The sequence below is a fragment of the Arachis duranensis genome, chromosome 5 (assembly GCF_000817695.3).
Source record: "Arachis duranensis cultivar V14167 chromosome 5, aradu.V14167.gnm2.J7QH, whole genome shotgun sequence".
NCBI classification, from domain to species: domain Eukaryota; kingdom Viridiplantae; phylum Streptophyta; class Magnoliopsida; order Fabales; family Fabaceae; genus Arachis; species Arachis duranensis.
In genome coordinates, this window is record NC_029776.3 from 87,580,138 (window position 1) to 87,595,196 (window position 15,059).

A 15,059-nucleotide genomic window follows, 5' to 3' on the forward strand; every position below is an offset into this window, starting at 1 on the left:
TGAATTGATTTTACTAATTCATTTTTTCAATTTTCACTTTTATTTCAATTGATTATATGAGATCATTTCAAATTTTCAATACATAAATATCAGAATATGTACCATATGAATCTCACCCTACATGTTCATATTCTTTTGGTTTCAGTGATTATCTTAGTTGTTGAATTATGTAGAATCTTACAGCTTTACAAATGGTTGATATGATGACTTAAGTTATTGTCATCTACTTGTTATAGATAACAATTAAAAATTTCTTTTCAAACATTGACAATTAGTATGACTCTTTTACTTTCTACTTATTTAAGGAATGATCTATACCTTTTTCTGCTATTAATTTACATCAACATTGGGATGTGCTTTTATCATATTTTTTCTTAAATTAGATATAAAGCATGCTTTTTCCAAAGTGCTTATTAGTTATTAATTTGTAAATGAAAAATTGTCTTATTTGTGTTATTTTCTGCTTATTAATCTATAGAGAATGGAAGAAAATTCTCAACCTGATTCAAAGCAAACTAAGCACGAAGATACAAAACTAGTTGAGTGTTTGGTGGAGCTTGCAACTACTTCTTGAAAGTGTGGCAATGACACGTTCAAATCCGATTATAAAAAACATTTGAAAAAAATGCTTTATGAAAAGATCCATGTGATCTTAAGGTACAATATCTTAACATAATACTTGCTTTTCTTGTTTATAATTGTATAGTTTGTTAATTTACAATATAAAAATGCATCTTTGAATGAATTGTGGTGCCATTTATGCTATGTATAGACTAATTCACACATTGAATCAAGGATAAAATTGCTTAAGAGACCATATTTTGCAATAGTTGAGATGATGAGCACGGCTGGGAGTGGATTTGGTTGGAACGACAAAGATAAAATAATTGTAGTGAAACAACAAATTTTCAATGAATGGAAAAGTGTAAATTCTAAACAACTTTCTTAATTCAATTTTATTTATCTTAACTTTTTAATATTTATTGCTTACTTATTTTCCTTTTAATTTCAGTCCCATCCTAATGCTAACGGCCTCTACAATAAACCATTTCCACATTTTGAAGAGTTGGAAATAGCATTTGGTAGAAATAGGGCTCAAGAAGGCAATGCAGAAAATGTAACTCAAGCAGTTGTTACTATAGAGGCTAAGCGCGAAGTAAACTTGAATGATCGACAAGTGAATGAAAACCCCCAAGCAAATTTGGAAGAGACTGAAATTGAATATGAAGCTGATTCTCAAGTACGTAAGCAATTGACTCTAGTTCATGTAGATAAATTCACTTATTGTTGACCCTATTATTGTGTACTTCCTTAAATTTTGGAGTAATTTTTCATTAGTTCAATAGTTCCTGTTTTTTTATTCTTAGTTAGTTCAATAGGTACTGTTTTCTTGGTTCTTGATTCACTTATTCATATATTATTCTTCACTTGAAGAGCAATTTTTTATTTCAAAGTTGTGTCACTCACTTAAGTCTAAAGTTTTAAGTATAGGGTGTAACACAATTTCATTGACCGAAGAAAAAAAGATCAGTTAGAGTCTTAGAGATATTAAAGGTGTTTCTACTTCATGGCAAATTCATTTGAAATTGTAGGAACACTTTCATATGTCTAATTGATTTTTTTTTTCAATCAATAAAATTATGTTACATCCTATATTTAAAACTTTAGTCTTGAGTGAGTAGGGACAACTTTAAAATAAAAAATTGCTCTATAATGGAAGAATAATATATGAATCAAGAATCAAAAATATTAACTATTGAACTAATGAAAAAATGAAAGAAAAAATAGTAACTATTGGACTAATGAAGAATCACTCTGAAATTCAAGAAAGTACACAATAGCAGAGTCAACAATAAGTGAATTTATGTACATAAACTAGAGTCAATTGTTTACGTACTTGAGAATCAGCTTCATATTCAATTTCTGTCTCTTCCAAATTTGGTTGGGTATTTTTATTCACTTGCCGATCACTCAAGTTTGCTTCGCCCTCAGCCTCCATAGTAGCACATTTTCTAACATTGACTTCTTGAACCATATTTCTACCAAATGCTATCTCCAACTTTTCAAAATGTGAAAATAGTTTATTGTAGAGGTCATTAACATTAAGATGAGACTGAAATTAAAAGAAAATAAGCATAAATATTAAAAAATTAAGATAAATAAAATTGAATTAAGAAAAGTTGTTTAGAATTTACACTATTCCATTCATTAAAATTTTTTCGCTTCATTACAATCATTTTATCTTTGTAATTCCAACTAAATCCACTCCCAGCGTGCCCATCATTTCAACTATTGCAAAATATTATCTCTTAAAGCAAATTCACCCTTGATTCAATGTGTGGATTAGCCTAAACATAGCATAACAATTTAGAGTTATTACTTCTAAAACTAAATTCAATAAACTGAATTTTGATACAATGACCCCACAATTCATCCAAAAAGGCATTCTATTGTAAATTAACAAATTATATAATTATAACACAGCTGTATAATTATAAATGAAAAAAAACAAATATTATGTTAAAAAATTGTACGTGAAGATCACATCCATTTTTTTCAAATATTTCCATAATCGGATTTGAACGTACCATTGTCACACTCCCAAGATCCAACAGACATTTTTCATGATGCTTAGTTTGCTTTGAATTAGGTCGAGAATTTTATTCCATTCTTCATAGATTAATAAGCAGAAAATAACACAAATAAAACAATTTTTCATTTACAAATTAATAACTAATAAGCACTTTGGAAAAAGTATACATTATATCTAATATAAGAAAAAATATGATAAAAGCACATCCCAATATAAATATAAATTAATAGCAGCAAAAAAGAATAGATTATTTCTCAAATCAGCAGAAAGTAAAACAGTCACACTAATTGTCAATATTTGAAGAGAAATTTTTAAATTGTTATCTATAACAAGCAGATGACAATAACTTAAGTCATATCAACCATTTGTGAAGCTGCAAAATTCTACATAATCCAACAACTAAGATAATCACTAAAATCAAAAGAATATGAACATTTATATGGGTACATATCCTGTATTGAAAATCTGAAATGATCTCATATAATCAATTCAAACAAAAGTAAAAATTGAACTATGAATAAGTAGAGCTCAATAGATTCACCTTTCCAGAAAAAACTAAGCTTGGACATAACTTATACACATGAACTACCAACAAACATTTCTCTCTTAGCACAGTGAATAAATAATTGTTCTTTCACAGTCCTAAATTGCCAAATTTGGTTCACCTATGTAATGTCTTACAGTAAGCAATAATTATTCCTGAGTAGGGCAAAAAATTGGGAAAAGAGTATTCAAAGGACAAATATATGTCTTACCGTCTCAGCAGAAAAAAACAAAATCAGCAGAATATATGTCTATTAATTTCATGTGACTGAAAACAAAATCAACAGAGAAAAATACAATTCTATTTTATAACATCAGCATTCAACATTTGATTCAATCCACCATAATATGTATAAATATATATGTCATATTCAATTTAGCATGCCATATTCTGGCAAAAACAGAATTCAGAAAAAAAATAAATAACAAATAAAAATAAAAATCCAAACATAAACAATGTCAAACCACAAGTTCTAGCAGAAAGTCCTACAGCGCTAGCAGTGTAAAATCCTTACCTCAAGAAGATTCTTTGCTTGAAAAAGATTCTATGCTTTGATGGTTATTGTTGAGACGTGAGGAGAGAAAGAGGCGAGAGAGACGACACAAACAGGGAGCACAACTCGAGCAGACGCGGAGGCGAGAGGTGCGGGAGCAACCGAGGTCAGACGGAGGAGAGAGGCCAGACGCGACAACACAACGCAAAGGATCCGAACAGAGTCGTGACGATGGCGAAAATGCAGTCGCGGTGAACCGAGGTGAGCTGTGATGACGAACACGAACGCAAACAAGGAGCACGGTGGTCATGCAAATCCAAATCGGCGGCAAAGCGGCGCCGACGGAGCCTCCATAAATTTGGGGAGAAAACTCGCTAGGGTTTGGTTTTCATGGAGGAAGGGCTCTGCTAGGGTTTGGTTTTTTTGACGAATGAGTTGGGAAAAATCTAAAAAAGAGAAAAAGAGTTAAATTAGTAAAGATATTTTAGTCTTTTTATTTTGTTATACACATTCCATTTCCATTGGAATTGAAAATAACCAGAAGAAAGATGGGAATGAAATTGGTGATATTTTGATTCCAGAGAATAAAATTTATCTGAGAATATTTTTTTAAACTTTAAAACAAACATAAAAAAAAATATTCTCATTTAAATATTTCTGAAAATACTCTAATATTCCCTTAACCACACACACCCTAAAGGAAGTCAATTCCAAAACCACATGGAAAAGAGATGGGGCACAAATTCAACATGAGCAATATACAGGAGAATGTATAGCTGAACCATCAAAGTGGACAAATTCAACATAGAAAACCAAACCCAAATAGCAAGTAACAATAAGATGAATATGGACCTAACAAAACATCAAGTAGGTTCCGCATGGGCCAAAAATAAGCAAACCTCTCCCCAAAATATCTCAAACAAAGAAAAGACCCCAAAGACTATCATCTCCCCCTTTCCAACTTACAAGAGCACCGAATGGGAAAAAGAAGACAATGAGAAAATTACAGTACAAGAGGCCATGCCATAAGAATTTTTCGATCAAAATGGGAGATAAGAGGGAAAGAAGCAATGAAGTACTCTCCTAACAACAAGAAGGAAAAGCAAACTCACAAAACAGAAAAAGGAGAAACCTACTTTGTAGAGCCAGCATCGGATAATGAAGAGAAAGACTCAGAGGCCAACAACCAAAAGAGCAGGGACATGGCAAGATGGGAGGAAGTGCTTAGCAGAGGCTTCAAAAAAAATCTGAAGATAAAAAGAAAGAGAGACAACACTATCCCCATGAGATTAACTGAACAGAGTTGGGAAGAAGACCAACAATCAAGAGTTAACAAGAAAAGCAAGGCAGGAAATGAACAAGGGATAAGCAACAGAGATACTGCTGACCAAGGAGCGCAATCTATGGCTGAAGAGGCGGGCCTTATGATGCCCCCAACTCAGCCATGATCATTCTCAGTTGGAACTGTTGTGGAGTGGCAGCTTTTGCGACAGTTTTTGAGTTAAAAGATCTGTGCAAACAGTACAAGCTGGTCATTATCTATCTTATGGAAACTAAAGCCAAAGAAGTAAAGACTAGGAAGTTAGCTAGGAGTTTACATTTCAAGAATGCATTTTGTGTAGAGCCCAGGGCTTATCTGAAGGGCTATGTGACTTAAGGAATGAAAAAGTGGATGTTTCAGTTTATTCTTGGTGCCATAATTTTATCATAGCTGAGATAAAAGACAATGCTAGCTAACCAACCATGAAAGTGTCGTTTTACTTATGGCAATCCCATTTTTCAGCAAAGGAGGAAAACTTGGAAGCTGCTGGCTGAAGCCAGTGACTTGGCAGATGACCCATGTTGCTTTATTGGTGATTTCAATGATATCTTAAATCAGGAGGAGAAAACCGGCAACCACCCCAAGACCAAAAACCAAATTGAGAAGTTCAGAGAGCTAGTTAATAAGAGGAAGCTCATGGATATTGACCTTAAGGGGAGTAAATTCACATGGCTTAGCAATCCAAGAGACAGTATTGTCACCTGAGAAAGAATCAACAGAGCATTAGTGAATTGGGGTTGGAGAAAAATGTTTGAACATGTCACACTCATAGCTACACCAGCTATTTCATCTAACCACTGGCCCCTCCTTCTCAACACTAAACCAGAGCAGAGAAGACCTAGAAAGTTCAGATATGAATCATATTGGGATGACAGGAAAGACTATTGATACGTCACATTTTTCTTATCTTTTCTTAGTAATTTGTATGTGGATTTGCTATATTATTCTGAGATTTAGGTGTTTTAAGCCACCATGAATGCTACTTTGAGTTGTTTTGCAATTTGATTTATTACAGGTGGCATTCGGACGAGTTTGGCAAAGTGCAAAGAGAATTTATTACATGAATGCTAACTTCCAGAGCTTTCCAACGATATATAATAGTTTATACTTACTCGCCACTAGAAAGCTAACTTCCAGAACTTTCCAACGATATATAATAGTTTATACTTACTCGCTGGATTTGGAGCAGAAGGTGGCGCCAAACGCCACGTCACGGCGTTTGGCGCCATGTTGAACGCCATACATCACAAGTCCTCAAGCCAAACGCCTGGATTACCAAGTATGGCGCCATGTGCATCCCAAGCCTCTCAAGTATGGCGCCTGGATTACCAAGTATAGCGCACACCTACTCCTCAAGTTGGACGCCACTCTCTCTAAGCCAAACGCCATGCACTCAAGTGATGCTCAAGTCAGGCACCACTTCTTCCGAGTATGGCGCCACCAACTGCACCCAGGATGGTCCCAGGATGGTCACACCATGAGCAACTAATCCATCATTGTTAAGGTTAGGAGCTCTGTTTATTTGGATGGATTAATAACTATTATTTCCTACTTCTGATTTATGCATTGATTTACATTCAAGAATTAGTTTCGTTCTTCATCCTAAGAATTAGAGTATATTGGAAAATAACTCTTTTCTAACTTGAATTCTTGTTGACTCTTGGAAAAGTTATCTCACCTGAATAACAGCTTGAAACTGAATTCTCATAACTCTCTAATTATCTGAATTTAATGTGATATGTGACATATAATCATATCATCTCTGGATCTTTAGGATTTTATGTGGCTTATAAACTAGGATTTGAACCTAAACCCTCTAATTAGATTAAGTGACCAAGAAATTGGCGTTCGATTAAGTTAGAGAAGGATTAAATTACCAAGGAATTGAAATCTAATCACTTAAAGTTTGCTGTGAATTGAATCTTTGCATAATCAAAGTAGTTAGTAAGAATTGTTAATCCTGAAATTTGAACATCTCCAAAACCTTAACTGTTTTCTCACATTATTTCTCACAACCAATTTACTGTTTGCTTTCTTAAACTTTCTAATTTACTGTTTAATGCAATTTGAATTCAAAACACTCTTTTTTGCTTGTCTGATTAAGTGAATCACTCAACTATTATTGCTTGGTCCATCAATCCTTGTGGGATCGACCCTCACTCACCTGAGGTATTACTTGGTACGACCCGGTGCACTTGTCGGTTAGTTTGTGGTTTTCAAAATCCGCATCAACTGCAAAAGGTTATTAGGAAAGGTTGGTAAAATGGAAGCAAGTCGGGAAAAGAATGGGAGACACTGATCAACAAAACTAAAAGGTGTATAATTGACCTAAAAGAATGGAATAGAAGAAATTTCAAAAGGGCAGACAAAGAAATCTCAAGATGGAAACTAAAAGTTCAGCACTTCCAAAATTCTCCACACACAACTCACCAACAAAATCAGATCAAGGAAGCCAAACAGAAGATAAAAGAGCTTTGGAATCAGGATGAGAAATTTTGGGGACAAAGGGCTAGAATTAGATGGCTTAAGTTAGGTGACAGCAACACTGTGTTTTTTCATGTGTCAACTATCCAAAGGAGGGACACCACATTGACAGGTTGAAGGATACAAGAGGTAATTGGGTTCAAAACCAAACTGATATCCTAAGAAAGATCGAAGAGTACAACAAGGAACTATACAAAACCAGAGGCAAGGTTGATTTAACACAATGCATCAAAGTCATCCCTAATAGAGTGACCGAAGAGATGAACAGGAATCTCCTCCAAGAGCTCACAATGGAGGAAATAAAAGATGTGGCATTGAGCATGGAGGAGAATCGAGCACTAGGGTCGGATGGCTTAGGAGGCCAATTTTGCCAAAAACACTGGGACACCATCAAAGAAGATATCTGCTCTGTGGTCAAGCATTTCTTTCAGGTTGCTACAATACCCAAGGAAGTCAATGAAACTCAGGTGGTTCTAGTGCCAAAAACCAAACAAGCAGAATCATTGAACCAATTGAGAGCTATAAGCTGTTGTAACTTTATTTATAAGATCATCTCCAAGGTCATGGTGGCTAGTCTTAGGAATATCATGAACAAGCTCATCTCTCCAACTCAGAGCGCCTTTCTTAGAGGAAGAATGATACAAGACAACATCATAATAGTTCAGGAGGCCTTCCATAAAATAACCAAAAAAGGGAAAGAAAGTTTTCAAGATCTTACTATCAAACTGGACATGAACAAAGCATATGACAGAATGGAGTGAGATTACTTAGAGGAGGTACTTAGAGCTTTTGGCTTCCACCAGAAGTGGATCAAGCTGATGATAGAATGCATTAGAAGTGTGAGCTACAAGTTCAAAATCAATGGAGTCCTCACAAATGAAATCATCCCGCAAAAAGGATTGAGACAGGAAGACCCTCTATCCCCTTATATCTTCATTATTGCTTCGGAAGTTCTTACTATTCTAATGGACAAAGCTCTTAATAAAAATTTGATTTCAGGAATAAAATTAGCCCCATCAGCCCCTTATTATAACTCATTTACTCTTTGCTGATGATTGCATTATCTTTTCAGGAGCCAAGGAAAAAGAGATGTATCAAATCATTCAAGTATTAAATCGCTACACCTCCGCATAAGGACAAGTAATCAATCTGGAGAAATCAGGAATAACCTTTGGCAATCATGTTACTATCCAAACCAGAGTCAACATCGAAAAAATTTTGAACATTCCGACATGGGATAGACCGGGAAAATACTTAGGTTTACTAGCCCACTGGGGTAGATAAAAGAACAAATCCCTGGGGTGGATTGCGAAAAAGGTAGAAGGTAAAATCGAAGGGTGGAAAGAGAGTCTCTTAAACCAAGCCGGAAAAGAGGTCCTCATCAAAGTAGTTATTCAAGCTATCCCAACGTATGCAATGAGCGTCCTCAAATTCCCAAAAAAATTCTGCAACAAGCTGTGCGCAAAAGTGACTAGATTTTGGTGGAAAAACCATGGAAAAGAAAGAGGAATTCATTGGAAAGCATGGTCTAAATTATGCACTAGCAAAAAAGGAGGCATTGGATTCAAGGAATTTCATCACCAGAACATAGCTCAGTTAACAAAGCAAGCTTGGAGAATCGTCAAAAGCAAAGATGCTATTTGGGTTAAAATTCTCAAAGCTATTTATTTTCCCAATTGTGATTTCTGGGAGGTGGAAAAACAAAGAAAAGGCTCTTGGATGTGGAATAGTATACTTCGGGGAAGGGAGCTCCTAAAAAATCATGCGAAATGGAGAATGATCTTACTTATCCCTTAAATAAAGAAAATCCCTCCGATTTTAAAGTGGAAGAGCTCCTCACTAATGCTAGAGAATGAGATGCATCCAAAGTTCAAAGCATATTTTCATCCTACATAGCTGAAAAAATACTTCGAATCCCAGTATGCAGGATTAGAAGTCAAGATAAGCTGATTTGGCCTTTCAGACAGGATGGAGAATATACGGTGAAGACTGGGTATCACATAGCAAAAAAAGAGGAGGAATATGCACAAATAAGCATGTCACCAGGGAGCAATAGGTTGGAGGACTTATGGAAAGGAATTTGGCAGATGAAGGTCCCACAAAAAATAAAAATGTTCTTATGGCGAGCAACTCATGACATCTTACCGGTAAGAACAAATTTAATAAAAAAGAAAGTCACTCACTACAGTATATGTCCTATTTGTATGCAGGAGGAAGAAACTATTGTACACGCCCTTTTACTTTGTGACTGGACTAGAGCAGTTTGGTTCGGCTCACAAACTCAGCACATACCAACTAGGAAAACAGTAACATCAGTTGCAGTATGGTTACAAGAAGAGCTCAACAAATTAAAAACAGGAGACACAAAAGAAAAGAAAGTGAATTGGAGTAGAATTGGAGTCACTACCTAGACAATATGGAAAGCAAGGAATAACAAGCAATTTCAACAAGCAGATCCGAATCGAATATCTACTCTAATACAAGCAAGAATCATTGAGCAAGAAATATATAAATCCTTAGACTCTCACATAAACAGTAACCACAAGCAAAGAGGATCAAGAGTTGTACCAGTAATTTGGAGAGCTCCCCCACAAGGTTGGCTCAAGATCAATGTGAGCGCGGCCTTCTCGATTACTTCCAAAAAAGGGGGCTGCAGTGGTAGTCATTAGAGACAGTAATGGGAGGATAAGAGGTGGAACATCTGCCATAGAGTCCGACTGCCTACCTTTGGTGGAAGCCCTCAAGTCTAGAAGAGCCATCTGGTAAATAGACCCCTTCCTGCAAGACATCAGAAACCAATTGGCTCACATAATTGCCAATCTGAAATTACAAGGTCAAATTAACAAGAATTGGATTTTATCTCCAACTAATCAAATTGCAAGTATCTCAAGAAAAGATAGGATGGGCATACCGCAATCAGGGAACTGAAATGCATATCAGTTATCTTTATCTATCGATCTTCTCCAGCATCAGTCTATCCGCTTAGAGTTTGGAGCTGCCCTTTTGCTTTGTGTGCCTCTGCCTATACCAGATTCTATCATTTGCACAGCAAGCCCATCTCCTTTTCCTTGAGTCGTTTTGCCCTAACTCTTCAAATTGGTAAGTTGTTGGTTTCCTCCCTCAGTCTCGTCCGTGGGGCAGCATCTCCGCTCATCAAGAGTGTCACGCGGAATCGGTGTCCCTATTATCTCATCCATCCGCCGCTGACCTGCAAGTAGTCATCTTCTTTGGGTTTAGCATCGAACAGCAGGAAGAATTTGTGGAGAGAGGATCCGCACCAGAGAACGGTTGGACGGAGAGCATCTAGAGCAGCTAAATTTATCATCCAATTCTGGTGCTTTTTGCTGCGTATCCATAATCAATGCCGGCGATAATGACTTGTTGATGGTGGTGTTTAGGATTTGGTGTCGCTGAAGTGAAGAGAGGGAAGGAGTGGGTCTTTCTCTTTTGAATGTAGGATTTGGGTCAGGGTGCCTTTCGGACGGGTCGGATCTGCTCGACCTTACTCACGTCCGAAAAAAAAGGTTAGAAAAAGTTATTATTTATATATTTTTTTAAAATTTGATTAAGCAAATACGGTTTTGTTTTGTTATTTCAATTTTAGTCTATTTTGCTATGGGAGAAAAAATGTAACAAAAACAAAAACAAAAAAAATTGAAAATAATAATAATAGTAGTATATGTAGGATATTCTATGTCGATGATTCATCAAATCTTCAACTTCTTTAATACACACGGAATTGTTATTTATTTTTGTGTTCCTTTTCACTGTTTATTGAACATAGTTTTAATATAAATTAATCTTTTTTTTTCAAATAATAATTTTATTCCAATGGCGCAATAACCTTGAATCCGGCATCAAATTAGGTTGAACTACCATTACTAGTATTTTCTTAATCCAAAGTGCTTGTAATAATTAGTTGAAAGCGTAATTTTTTCTCATTGGCCTCGGATCAATGCAACTATATCTTCTAAGTACCTCAAAAGATTGAATACAATTAAATGTATAAACTTGGATCTTTTAGAAACAAATCTTTCATGCAATGAATAATGGTAACCACCATTTTTTCTTTCATGTTACATGGTAATTATTAAGTTTGAATCTAAGAACTTATGCATGCAATCCAAATTTCTTAGCACTAGACCAACTCTAATAGCTTTGGTAGCCAGTAACCACACATTCTCATTAAACTATAACCAAAGTCCAAAGTAGAGAAAATCGAAATGTTATGTAAAGTCAAAAGTATAAATAAATTATATACGTAAAACACATATAACCAAGAGAAAACAGTGTCCTCATCGATCTCTTTTTCCTAGCAACAATGAGGCTATGAATTAAAGAGATTAACCGAATTTTATCTAGAAGGTGAATATTGCCACTTTCAAATTTTCAATTGATAAAATTGTTATAAAATGTGCTTTGTAATAAGAGTAAAACCTCTTAAATATATGATATATTATATATACCCTACGTGCCAAAACGAGCAACATAATACACTGGTTGGGGCCAAGAAAACGATGTGTACCAACCATGAGAGATATTGATTAATGTTGAGAGTGACAGAGGAACATCACACTATATCACAAAGATTCCCCACTTTCATTCCCACTACGTAATTTCCTCTTGGTGCTGCAAGACAGAACAGGGAATAGAGATAAAAATCACAGCTTAGATTTGCAACAACCTTCATTGTTTTGTGGCACAAAAATAGGGAAAAGAAAGTTGAATTAGCTTTCAATTTTAGTAACGGCCTTCCCATAAATGCATCTTAGTTTGGTAAGAAGTGCACAGATTCTGTTGGTTTCACCTTAAATGTTACTTTTACTGACACGAGGGTTTCACTTGGATTAACAAACAAAACATACTTTATTTATCAACAAAACATGTATTTACTTCAAGGACAAGTAAACTGTGTTTGAAATCTATGTACACGGAGACAGGACTACAAACATGTTCCTATAATATCTTCACACACAACATTGGAGAAATATTTCCCTCCTTTTCTTTCTTCCTATACATCATTCTTTCATGTTCTAACACTGGAAATGATCAGAAATTATTTATTTCCATGATCATGTCATTGTGAACCATACCTCTTTGTACAGGCCCCTGCTTGAAGGGAAAAAGTTTAGATTAAGTGCTTCAGTTGCTGGTGGTGCTGCCCTCTAACTAAAACATAAAAAGTAATCTATTTGAAAGCAAGAGATTAAAGTAGGGGTTGAAATGGTTAAGAGAAAAACAAAAAACAATTCACTCCTTTGGTTTTTATTGGAGATGAGCACCACAAGCATACAAAGAACTTCATCTAAGTTTCATTCCCCTAGCTTGCAATGTTCATCTCAAGCTAGCTTTAGCAAGCAAGTGCCTCGGATACTGGCAGCCGCCGGGATGTCGGTACACTGCTACCTGAAACTTTCAACGATGTAAACAGGCAAGACAATCTTGCTATCATGGGCATGGTCTTTTTTGTGACTTTAGGTACAATGGCCAGTTCCATACCAGCATGGCATGTGCTATGGTAGCCTTCAAGATCGTCTTTGGTTATAAGAACTGCATCTGCAGAGGGAGAGTAGGGCAAAGAAGAAGCTCTATGCTTGCTATACTTTTGCACAGCCTGCATATCATGATCAACAAGCAAGAATATGTAATACTAAAAGGGTACAATCATAGAGAAGAAGAAAAACTCCAATATTTACACCATACCTTCCATTGAGACGGTGCCAATAGCACTCTAGGCCTCCGAGAACGCACATATTCCATTGCAGCAGCAGGTGTCATGTGCTTGTATTCAACCTATAAAGTATGAGGAAACTTATCAGTATCAAACGCTTTAACTAATGCCCCAGGCAAACATAACTACTAGTCTTTAGGACTAAACATTACCAAATAACAAAGAACAATTGTTGTACTCCTCCCTCGCCCAGCTTTACAGTGAACATAAGTAGTTCTTCCACTACTTGCATTCTCTGTATAGAAAAAAAAGAAGATAGTATTAAGCTCCAAAACGGGAAAACTGCATCGGGCAAAACATATTTCTATAGGTAGATAGGTACATTTACCCCCTCCCCCCTTCCGAAACTTAAATAAATCACTCACGATGAATGAATTGAACAGCCTTGCTTATATCTGCAAAAGACGGGGCAAAGAGATAATCCCTTGTAGGAATTACCAGATGATCAATCCCATAAGTCTGAAACAAATAAAATATGAACCAAGAATATTAACAACCATTAAGAGTAGAACGGATCCACCAATTTATACACGCAACCCGGTGAAAGTGAGAAATCACTTACATGATATAACTTAGAAGGCACCAAAGTTTCATAAGGCTCATTTAGAGTAATTACACCACCCACTCCGAGTTTCTTCAAGTGTGGAACATCTTTTGGGAATGGAACAGCGCCCAGTAACACAAACTGCAGGGGGAAAAAATCAACAGAACAGCAACTATAAGCTAAGTTTAACCACAAAGACGATCAAAATTGAAACCGGAAGCAGCAGCAGCAAACTAGTAGAATTCAGTGATAGGATAGCATCCATGGAAACTAAATGAGATCAATTATGAAGCATTGATCATACTCATAACAATCCTCCCATTGCAAAGAATCAAAACATCAAAATCTCATTTATCCGAGCAACACAAACACAAATTCAAGTCACAAGAAAAAAAATCCAAACATAAAAACCCCATTCTCAACCTCAATATTGCAACAATCACAACCAATTTCCCTTTTTCAGAAAAAAAAAGTCAACCACGCTTAAGCCAGAGGGAAAAAATTAACAAACTGTAAGAACCACCATAAAAAAAAATAAAGGTTGGAGTGAGAGTAAAACCTCATCAACTTCATCCCACCACCTGAACTCAGCTTCAATCTTATTCCGAAGCACATTGTACAAAAGCGTAGGGTAAAACAGGATCCTTGCACCCGCTCCAACCAACGCTCTCTTCGCATCAACCCTCACGATCTGCCTCTCGTGATACCCTCTTTCATCCATAACACACTCCCCATCCTCCAATTCCTCAATCTTCATCACCAGGCACAGCGAATTCACGAAACCCTAAAATAAAAACGAAGAAATATATTATAAAAAAAAACAACAATCGGTTAAAACAGAAACTTGTAGAAACTTACAAAATGTGCGAAAACGAGAACTTTCTACTGACTTGGGAATCAAGGAAGATGAAAAACTGAATCTTGAAGCAGAATCAGCTAGGGGGAAAAACGGATCGGAGAAATAGGAATTACGGTTTTTTGAGGTGCGAAATTAAAAATTAGAAACTGAATCTAAAAGGTTTTGATGGATTCTAAACGGAAGAGTTAGTGTAACGAGGGGTTTGGAAGAGAGTATGAAAAAGCATGGTTTTGCAGAGAAGAACCAAATCGAGAGAGATGCTATAATAAATGGAATTGAATGTTGTGAGAACGCTACAAGAACCAATAAAATGTTGAATATGAATGAATATATTTAACACAAATATTATCTTTTTTCAAAATAATATTTATTATATATTTTTGTTATAAATATTTAATAAATAAATTTAATTTTTATTTTTAATATCCGGATAATATAAAAATATATATTATCATATCAATAAAAATAATTATTTTTAAATTTATTAATT

The 15,059-nt window shown here is 35.5% G+C and overlaps 2 protein-coding genes across 4 annotated transcripts in view; one reads left to right on the plus strand and one right to left on the minus strand.

Annotated features, from left to right (window-relative positions):
• LOC127747448 (uncharacterized) overlaps nucleotides 1-1,027 on the plus strand; it is a 2,899-nt gene extending 1,872 nt beyond the window's left edge. Inside the window, exons 3-4 of one of the 2 annotated variants that reach the window (XR_008009266.1) lie at nucleotides 479-657; nucleotides 1,013-1,027. The gene's annotated coding sequence lies outside the window, so the exon portion shown is untranslated. The other variant, XR_008009265.1, reaches the window with a different exon arrangement.
• Nucleotides 1,028-12,282: 11,255 nt separating this feature from the next.
• LOC107490170 (phosphatidylglycerophosphate phosphatase PTPMT2) lies at nucleotides 12,283-14,859 on the minus strand. 2 transcript variants are annotated; one of them, XM_021142996.2, is made up of 7 exons: nucleotides 14,601-14,859; nucleotides 14,270-14,494; nucleotides 13,729-13,851; nucleotides 13,532-13,625; nucleotides 13,319-13,401; nucleotides 13,139-13,228; nucleotides 12,283-13,049 (listed from the first exon to the last, which is right to left on the minus strand). In XM_021142996.2, exons 2-7 carry the CDS (start codon nucleotides 14,465-14,467, stop codon nucleotides 12,786-12,788), a joined length of 852 nt encoding a protein of 283 aa, XP_020998655.1. In that variant the 5' UTR covers nucleotides 14,468-14,494; nucleotides 14,601-14,859; the 3' UTR covers nucleotides 12,283-12,785. The 2 variants fall into 2 exon arrangements, with proteins under 2 accessions (XP_020998655.1, XP_015966430.1); XM_016110944.3 differs by having other exon boundaries at nucleotides 14,569-14,859.
• Nucleotides 14,860-15,059: the final 200 nt, after the last annotated feature.

Coding starts and splice junctions, on each gene's coding strand:
- LOC107490170 (XM_021142996.2), bottom strand. CDS start 14,467: ATGAAGATTGAGGAATTGGAGGATGGGGAGTGTGTTATGGATGAAAGA. Junction 13,626..13,728: donor TGCCTTCTAAGTTATATCAT/GTAAGTGATTTC, acceptor TATTTGTTTCAG/ACTTATGGGATTGATCATCT. Junction 13,229..13,318: donor CAATTGTTCTTTGTTATTTG/GTAATGTTTAGT, acceptor CATACTTTATAG/GTTGAATACAAGCACATGAC.